This window comes from Diadema antillarum, unplaced genomic scaffold (genome assembly GCF_040938485.1).
Source record: "Diadema antillarum isolate AM-2024a unplaced genomic scaffold, OU_Dant_1.0 seq00000177_RagTag, whole genome shotgun sequence".
NCBI classification, from domain to species: Eukaryota; Metazoa; Echinodermata; class Echinoidea; order Diadematoida; family Diadematidae; genus Diadema; species Diadema antillarum.
This window is the reverse complement of record NW_027271244.1, coordinates 1,181,876-1,191,678: the sequence shown is the minus strand read 5'-3', so window position 1 is coordinate 1,191,678 and position 9,803 is coordinate 1,181,876. Positions and strand designations below refer to the sequence as shown.

Below are 9,803 nucleotides of genomic sequence, written 5' to 3'. Positions count from 1 at the left end.
GGTCAAAAGTCAAGTAAAAATCATCAGTTCCCCAAATACCTGCACTCTGACATTTTAATCATTCATCCAATTGAACCTAGTTCTAGGAAAGTGAACATTCAGCACATTTGTGGCAAACCTGTCATTTTAATATTTTGCCAATTGTGTGAAACTGTCATCACACATTGTCAAGACATTGTACTATAGACCTATTAGGAGAACCATGCATTATGGCGGAGGCATATCAGTCGCCGTAGCGATATATCTAGTTTCCTATTAAACAGAGAAGAGCAGCTTAGTTTTCATAGTCATGGATATTATGCAAGCCATCCCCACATTTGAAAAAGTGAAGAAAAAAAAACAGTAACTATGCTCTAAAACAAGTTTTCTAGATGCTGAAATATGATTTAGAGATAGAAATATCCTGTGAAAGTGTCATTGATAATGTGATTGAAAATCAACCTTAACTTATGCCAGTTATATTTCTAATCGTTTGGTATCATGTAAAAGTCATTTTGCAGAGTCTTGCTGCTCTGGTTTGTATACCAGGGCTCATGCCAGATTTATGGCCAAGTGATATTCCTGGTAACTGGAATTAGCACTGTGCAAGCTCTCATTGCAAGTCTAATCCAAAGTGTATCCACTTTGCAGTGTTGTCATTAGGATTCTGAATACCTCCTCTATCTGTGATTTCATTATAGCTCGTGTGATTGTTTATAGGGATGTAGTTATGCTGTAGAAAATGATACAGTGTCAGGAACCAGCTTGTTCTTATGGCTCTTCTTGTCTCTATCCCTGCAGGAAACAAATGAACGTTCTCTCCAACAGCTCTTTGCATACATAGACGACCTCCAGACAGATAAGAGAGTTGCGGCCACTGAACTCACATTTTATCTCAGAAATGGCAGCAAAGGTGCAAAGGACATGCTTCATTACAAAGGTACATGATTAGTTTGTGTGCCTACACAAGCTTGGTGAAACTTGACTAGAAAAGTTCCATCACAGTTGTTGAATGTTCCACTGAAGTTTAAGAACATCTCTCCTACAGACAAATATGTTCACAAAATAGCAGTGTCTTAAAATCCCTGAGAGCTTTAATGTAGTGCTTTGTAAAAATAATAATAATATTAATAATGATAATAATAATGATAAAAAAATAAATTGAAATAATGTACAATATATAGTGGAAACAGTGGTAGATCTCTAAAATATATTTGATACAGGAGTTCTTGTTTCATGAAAATTGTAATTGCATTGCCAGGACTGTGACTACATCAAATGTAAGGTCTTTTCTAGCTCAGCATGGCCTGAATGAAATTCATGTAATAGGAGCAATGATTGTCACAATGATGAGAATGACAATGATACTCTGTTCACAGAGAGAGAGATAGAGTAGAAAACAAAGAACCATGTTAGCATTGCATATGAACAGAGAAAAATAGAGACAGCTCTGAAAATGAAAATACAGCATAGAGAATAGAATTCATCCCATATGGAATTTACCATATTATAGTAACGTAAGTAATGTTTTGATTCATATTGCCTCAAACACATACATTATTTGAAGGTCATTAATGAATCAGAATCAACATTAGACCTCTTTTTTCCTTCTTAGAGGTAATACATGCATTTCAGTCTCTGTAAAGTGTGTGTTTATTTTTTCTTCTTCTTTTTAAGGAGAAGCAGGAGTTAATGACACTGGTCAAGATTTTAATCTTGCTATGTGCTCCTCACTTATTGGTAAAACGACATTTTATATCTCTCTTGTAATGTCCAACACCTGATTAATGGAGAACAAGTAGCCAGACTTTGCATGCATAGTTGTTACCTGCATATTGTCAAACTCTGTGATGATGCAAATATTATCATTTCTAATTATCGTTTCACTTTTAATGGACTCAATTAGGGAGCACTGCTCTGAAGAGTATCAACATTAACCTGACTTCATCGGACGTCTACGCCACAGTCAGAGGTGTTCTTGAGAGCAGCATGCTGTCTACTGCCCTCGTTGACCGGTACAAGCAGGAGAATGACGCTGCAGGAGGAGTGTTCCCACGACCAGTGGAGTGGCACAATTCCTACTATGAGTATACTGGGAAGAAAAATCCAAACACCAAAGTTCATCAAAGACAGCGCAAACCTGAAATTACTCTGAGGTATCAATGCAAAATTATTGTTAAATCTTGAAACTGGATCTTTATCAAGTTATTCCTCAGATTTGTAGCCCTGTTAATTCGTTTACTTTTACAGATTTACCCATTTTTTTTAAAAGTCTAATTTCTTCAGTTTTAGACATAATACAAAAGATGAGCAGCTCACTCATGTACATGTTGCACGCAGAGTTTGGTCAGTGAAGTGGGATGTTGTGTCCACAGACATAATTGTTGGTGTTGTGTGTTTTCAATCTACTGTAGTATACCAGTATTTTTTCATGAGAGGACTTTGCTGATCTATGCATAACAATGAAGGTTTACGCAATGTAATACTTTTCTTTTCCTCTGCACAAAATTTGCTTATCTTATCACCATGCCATATCACTTTGCTATATCTTATCACTATCATGTTAATATGCCATTAGCAGGGATGTTCTCCTGTGAGCTCTCCTGTGACTCAACTTCCAAATTCACATTTTACCCTGCTTCTTGTGGCAGCTACTGGTTGAAGACCAACATCAAAGAGGCCAGGAGGAAGCTTGCTAGCAGCCAGCCAATCAGAGACGACATTGAGTCCCTGCGCCTAGACGTGATCAGACGATTGGACCTGGTGGACGTGAGGTGGGACAGCATGTGGGATGTTGTCAACTTTCGAGCCTGCCTCAGAACTGTCCTTGACCTGTGCCAGCAGCATGCGACCATCATGCAGAATCTTAGAGGTACATGTAAATAAGGGGGGGGGGGGCGATTTGTGTTGGGCAGAAATTATATGTGGAGCTGCAAACACCTACTAAGCCTTTTTTTTTTTTGCATCCTACAGTGCCAGCTGTGTTTTTCTTTTTCCTTTTTTTAAGGTGAATGTTTGATTTTCATTTTCTTTTCACATTCTTCTTATGAAGCTGATCTTTGCCCCAATGTAAATGTCACTGTCAGACTCAATAAAATATGTTTGGACATGAAATTGTGCTCCTAAATATCCTACAAGTCTTATTAAAATTTTGAATATAAGGCCTTCAATGAATCCTGAAGTGGAATCCACTGTGAACTGCTGTAATACATGCTAAACAAGCACCTTCTTTGATATTTGGTTCCTTGTTAGCAATGGAATTTTTGGTGTAGTTTTCATATTTTCTGCCTATTTTGTTATTTCTACGTAACAGGTTGCACAATTGTGCTGGGGGATGTTACAAGGCTGATGCCATCAGGTACAATTTCCTTAGGAAGCCAAGAAGTGCCCCATCAGTGGCTGTCGGTAGGTTTTGCTAAATGTACATGATGGTAGAGATTTTGCAATGTCTTGTTCGTGCACCAAGCTTTGATGGCAGTTGGACATTTCCTGGTATCCGACTCATTACTGGCACATCTAGATATCCATTTAAACCTGAATTTGTCCATGGAGGTGCAATAACAGCTTTTTGTTTCCTTTATCGAGATGTGCCAGTCAAGATAAGGAGTAGCCAAGAGAACAGTACTATGCCAATGAGTACTCCCCGCAATGTGAAATACTGCCACATAGCGGTAATTCATGTATGGTGGTGTTGTTATAAATTCTCCCTATCGCATATAGCCGATATCAAGTGATATTACCTCGTGATACCAGTATCTGATCGATCGCTTTTGGGATGTATACTTCTGGTTTTACGGTTCTGGAAAATCATACCAAAGATCGTTTGTAGTGTAGGATCTTTGATCGTACATTCAAAACGCACAGAACTCGTCATGCACAAGTAAATATGATTCGACCTGATGACCAATTTTGGAGAATGTCTGTGTCGCGATTAAACTTTGTCTGTTGGGAACTTCACCCATGTCACGTCCTTCATCCATGGATATTTTCCATAATTTTGTCGTTTGATGCTGGGCCGCTTCGCAGAAGAATTCCATTTATCAAATGTAAAGTTAGAGAATCGAAAATAACTATTATTTGAGAGATTGTAAGACAGATTTTGATACGATCTATGAATACTAGGTAGTACTTCTTCGTTCAATGTGGATAAAAGTGTACATTTTACACATCGCTTGTTCATAACTGAAAGTTTATATCCCAAGAATTAATGGTAAAAAGAAAAGAGGGCGCCACACGTGTTCTGGTTCATAGAGCTATATGCGATAGGGAGAATTGTCATGAGTTGGCAAAGATTTTAGAGTGCATTCCCTAAGTATGGATGCAGAAAGATCAGGAAATGAATACACATACAGACAAGAAGAACTGAATTGGTACATATAGAAACAATGTTTAGAAAGTCCAACTAATTTACTTACTGTTTGCAGAGTGGGAACTTTTTGTGGCGGCTTTATGTGTATTCTTTTTTTCTTTTTTGTCTTTCAGACTTAATTTTTAAGATAGAGTAATAGTGATTGAGATGAATAGATTTACTTTATTCAGGACAGTAAGTGATTTGGCAACATCAGTTATAGTCACTCACTTGAATGACTGTTTGAAACACATTCCATTTCAGACCTCTGGCCCTTTCCAAATGCCTTGCAAATAAAGGATAAAGGGCTGCTACCATTACCAAAGCTGTTTGACATCTTTGCTAGAGATCACTCACCAGTATCCCTTGTGACAATTCCATTCCAGCTCGTGGCCAGCCTCCCCAGGGAGAGGGCGGTTCTGCTACTTATCCCGCCCATGGAGCGCCACCTGTCATCCCTCCTCGGCGGATGCAGCATCGGTGCCGCGGACATTGTGACGACGACGGCCCGCTCCCATCACAGCACTCTCGCGAGGATGGTAGAGACGATCGAAAATGGATCCAGTACTGCCGAGGCAACGGGGGAGGGTGGATGCAAGGAAGCGATCATGCCTCAGGGAAGCCTGGAGGGTGTTCATGTCATTGTCGAAGGGTAAACTCCTGTCTCCAAAGTTTGTTCATGGTATTAACCCATGGAGGACGAGTCCCCAAGTATACTCGGGCAGGTGTCTATGGGAAAGGTGTATTGTACCAAGATCAGCTTGTCCTTTAACGGGTTAAATACCCAGTAGCGCTAGGAAACATTGGTGGTCCAATATGATCAATCTTCATTCACTTTCCACCTGGGCACATTCAAAATGCACGAATAGTGCCCATCAGGGAATATGAGCATTGATACCTATGCTCATTGGTAATGGTCGACACTCCCGTCGAGATTCTTCAGTTGTGTGTGCACTCACATGGAGATCATTGGTAGAGCTGGACAAAGTTTGTTACAGGGATTCTCAAATATATCTGAGGCTGGCCAGCCTTCCAACCCCATGGTATTCCCACGCTACCACATCTTTAAGAAGTGTAAGGTGCGGCCAGGGATGTATGAATTATTTGTAGGCAGGGGCTGTGATGCGTGTATCCATCCAGTAATGTCTGAATGACAAAGTTTCCTTCATATCATATGTTTGACTGATGGGAATCCGCTGACAAAGACAATAGTGGGTTCAAAGTGCAATTCCATTTCATATCTCAGTTGACTTTAGTAGAGTAATAATCAAACAGATGTGACAGATAACATCAAAACATCTGTGTATACTGAATTGACAAAGATATACAAAACCAATGTATTGTGATTATCACTGCCACTACAAATCCGAGATGATTTTAATGAATTAAGTACAGTGGACTCCTGCTATAATGAAGTCCTCAGGACCAGCAGTTTTCTGTCATTATATCAAACTTGCGTTATAACCGAACAAATAACTAATAAAAAACAAAGGGTGAATAATGTTGGGGCCTGAATTTTTACTTTGTTGTAACCGTAATCTTTTTTAAACCTTGTTTTTTATAATGGGAGTGCACTGTATTGTAAAACCAGAAATTTCCGCGTGCATGAAACTTTGGGGGACTTTGCCAGGAGCCAAGATTTGCAATTTGAATGCATGCGAAAGTGTTTTGTCTGCGCAATAAATATAGAGTGCCAGTGGCAATTTGCGAAAGTTTCACGCCATGAAAAAGGCCATGGCCTCCAACGAAGAAATGATCTGTAATTATGAATGCATTGTAGTTGTTAAACTACTCACCCAAAGCATAATTTTTACGATATTTTAGTGTACAAACCAATGAGAGAGTTTTGAGGTGACACCATCATGGCTTTGGCTTATTTTACAGCTGTTAGTCACAGAATTGTGCATTTGATGGTATTTCTGCTGATTGCCTGTCTTTTAAATGAACATTTTGCAGGACTTCAGGTCAACAATATATGGACTACAAGGGTAACCTCCATGTCATGTGCAATAGCTCTGTCCAGAGCATTACCAGTTTTCTCCGGTCCAACTCTCACCAAGCGAGGGAGCTCCGTGCTCAGCACAAAAGGTACTGACAGTCATGAGATAAATCGAGTTTCACCACATCATAAGAAAAACAAAGAAATGCCTGTGTTTCTCATGACTAATTCATAATGGCAGTTGAAGTGAAATCCATGGTTTAAATATTGTCCATGAACTAAAACGAGCACAAAGTAGACGCAACATTCACATTTGCACGCATATCGTCTAAATTTGTGTAATCTATGGACTAGATATAAACTATGTGTGTGCATTTGGGCCAATGAGTTTGCTCTAGTCCTAGGCTGCGTTTATCAACTTTCCCCTGTTTAAACGGCTTTTGAAAGCCCTTTCGATAGCCCTTTTGAAAGCCCTTTCCATAGCCCTTTCCAAAGCCCTTTCCAAAGTCCTGTACTCTTAATGTGCCTCTTGTTTTCTAAGAAGGGACGGCGATTACCATCATAAAGACATATCTTCCTTTGAGAGTGAGGAGTCATGATGCAATGCCACATGAATCAATTGTCTTCCTATCTGTGAGGCAGCTCCAGTTTAGCACATACTTCAAATATTTCTGAGTGGCGACATGAGACTTTGGCTGCGTTTATCAACTTTCCCCTGTTTAAACGGCTTTCAAAAGCCCTTTCCAAAGCCCTTTAGAAACGGCTTCCAAAATAGTTGCATTTATCAACTCTCTTCGTGAACACGATAACTGGCCTGTCACTGCACAGCTGCATTGCGCAATTCGACCCGAGGAGAAGAGGTCATATAAGGCGTCCATTGTTCGTAACTGCAGTACAATACTACAAAGCCATTTCAAAACAGCTTTGCATTTATCAACTTCAAAAGGCTTTTACAAACAGGTTTCTGAAAACCTGTTTAGGAAACCTGTTTGGAAAGCCACAAATTTGCGGCTTTCGAAAAGGCTTTCCGAAAGGGCTTTCAAAACAGCTTTGCGTTTATCAACTCGTAAAAATTCCTTGAAAGCTGTTTGGAAAACCTGTTTCTGCCGAGAAAAGGAGAGTTGATAAACACACCCTTTCGAAAAGGCTTTCTGAAAGGGCTTTCAAAACAGCTTTGCGTTTATCAACTCGTAAAAATTCCTTGAAAGCTGTTTGGAAAACCTCTTTCTGCCGAGAAAAGAGTTGATAAATGCACCCCTAGTTGTAAGCCCAAAATATTTCTCACATGTATGGCAGTATGATGTGTTGTTGGTCTAGCAAGCAAGAAATGCAACTCTGAGCACAAAGTTTTGAGCCTTTTAGCGCAAGACTATTGATTCTTCTTCTTGTATGATTTCAGAATGATTTACGCCAACTGGCATGCAGATAAGGGCCTATTGCCCACAAATTGTATCCATTATAACACTTTTAACTCTGTGACATTGTTACTTTGCATTAATTGTATGAAGATTTTGTTTTCTGAGTTTTTCCTTTGTTCTAGTAACAATGGGTAATTCTTTATAAACACGTTGTGATTGACACTGATGAACATAACATTAGTTTTACAAGGCAGTTTTCCCTGTCCCTCACATCCAAAATTATTCAGTGATATCAACCTTCACAGCACACAGTTTCTGTTTGTTTGTTTGTTTGTTTGTTTGTTTTCAGAGCAGTTGTGTTGATTCCACTGTTTGTCAATACCAGAGTTGAATGAAGTACAATATTATTCTGTCATGACATCCCAAAAGTTTAAAGAGATTGTATAGTTTTGGTTGAGACTGGGCTTCAGATTTCTAACTTTTTAAGAAAGATAATGAGAAACCACTTTTGAAATATTAAAGAGCATGTATCTCCAAGAGAAATTCAACATTTATTTGATGAAAATTGGTCTTGAAATGGCTGAGATATCCAAAACAAAAGATACAAATAAAAGGTGGGACCATGGACTTTTATAAGGATCACTTTGTTTTACTTTATTTTGGGGATATTTCAGCCATTTCAAAACTGATTTTCATCGAATAAACTTTGAATTCCTCCTAGAATGGCATGCTCTGTAACATTTCATAAGTGGTTTCTTGATATCTCGCAAAAAAGTTGAAAGCTCATTTCTCATCTTCACCGATACTATACCATACCTTTAAAAACATTCGCCGGTGCCAGAAAACAAACAAAACAAAAAGTCTTATGTAATCTCCCACAGTAACACCAAGGAGGAGGCCTGCCTCATTGCTGGTTGCCTTGAGGAGATGGACCTGGCTACCTTGACACGAGACCTCACCGTGACCCCGCTGCAGATGATAACTTGCTGCCGGCAGCTGCGGCAGAATCCATTCAAGTTGGGTGTGACCACGCATGGCCTCCACCTGCAAGTCACACACCGCTATGCCCTCATGCGTGGAGGGGAAATTTGTATCCCGTGGAACTGGAAATAGTTGTTGTTGTTGTTGTTGTTGTTCTTGCTTGTCTGATTTTCTTGCCCTGGGCATTACCCACTGACTGATGGAACCTTGTGTGAGGCAGTGATTTGGTTAAATGTGATCATGTGATGATGCCCCATCGAAGCTGAAGGATTTGAAACATACATTGTGCAAAGAAAAAGTTGCAGTTGCCTTCCTGATTGTACTATGCATTAACTGTGAAGGGAAATTTTTTTTTTTTTTTTTTTTAGATGCACATCCTTCTCAGACAGACAGACATAAAGACACACATACACACACACAATGCATATCTATTCCAAACATGTGGATCATTGACAAACAGCCTTTATGTGCAAACATTTGTTGTTGACCATTAGTGTGCAATGACATTGATGTGTTTACCAGAGGCCTATGTCCATGAATATGATTGGAAAACATGATGACAGAATATGTGTTATGTGCAAACATTATTTTTGTTGTTGACCATCAGTGTGCGATGACATTGATGTGTTTACCAGAGGCCTATGTCCATGAATATGATTGGAAACATGATGACAGAATCTGTGTTAATCATTGTATTAGAGGAACAAGAGTTTATGTCCATGAATATGATAGAGTAAACAGGATGACAATTTTTGTTAAACATAACGTTGCTGGGGCGACAAGACCTTGTATCTACAAAATGTCAAATGTTCAGGAGAGCAAAAAAACATGGCAGCCAAAGCACTGTATCCAATGGGATAGACATTCCTTTGACATGCCATGGTGGCTTCATTTTGGGGGTAAGACAGCTAGGATTTGGACAGGACATCACTTAACTGATTATCTGACCATTAATCCAAAAAGGTCATTTTCATTAAAATTGCAGATACAAGGTCTTGTCATCCCAGCGACGATAAACTTTTTAACACCTGGCTGAGACTTACTCATGAAGGTCAATCACTTTTTTAATGAACACGTCACACTAAGTCTTTAAATTGCAATGTTAAGATAGACTAGAACTTTTTGTTCCCATTGTTAGTAGCCAGGCAATATTTTGTTCTGGTGGGATATAGGTCCTATGGCTTTTTTGTTTAGAACC

At 39.2% G+C, this 9,803-nt stretch overlaps 1 protein-coding gene across 1 annotated transcript; it reads left to right on the top strand.

Moving 5' to 3' along the window:
* Positions 1-785: 785 nt before the first annotated feature.
* Positions 786-9,256, top strand: LOC139728400 (T-cell activation inhibitor, mitochondrial-like). Its single transcript, XM_071639340.1, has 7 exons — positions 786-919; positions 1,886-2,135; positions 2,631-2,851; positions 3,293-3,384; positions 4,714-4,979; positions 6,284-6,415; positions 8,506-9,256. The coding sequence occupies exons 1-7, from the start codon at positions 904-906 to the stop codon at positions 8,735-8,737; spliced, it is 1,209 nt and encodes a 402-aa protein (XP_071495441.1). The 5' UTR covers positions 786-903; the 3' UTR covers positions 8,738-9,256.
* The last annotated feature ends 547 nt before the right edge of the window (positions 9,257-9,803 follow it).

Excerpts from the sequence above, each read along its gene's own strand:
- LOC139728400 (XM_071639340.1), top strand. Across the intron at positions 2,852-3,292 it reads CATCATGCAGAATCTTAGAG|GTTGCACAATTGTGCTGGGG; the intron begins GTACATGTAAAT and ends TCTACGTAACAG. Across the intron at positions 3,385-4,713 it reads TGCCCCATCAGTGGCTGTCG|CTCGTGGCCAGCCTCCCCAG; the intron begins GTAGGTTTTGCT and ends ATTCCATTCCAG.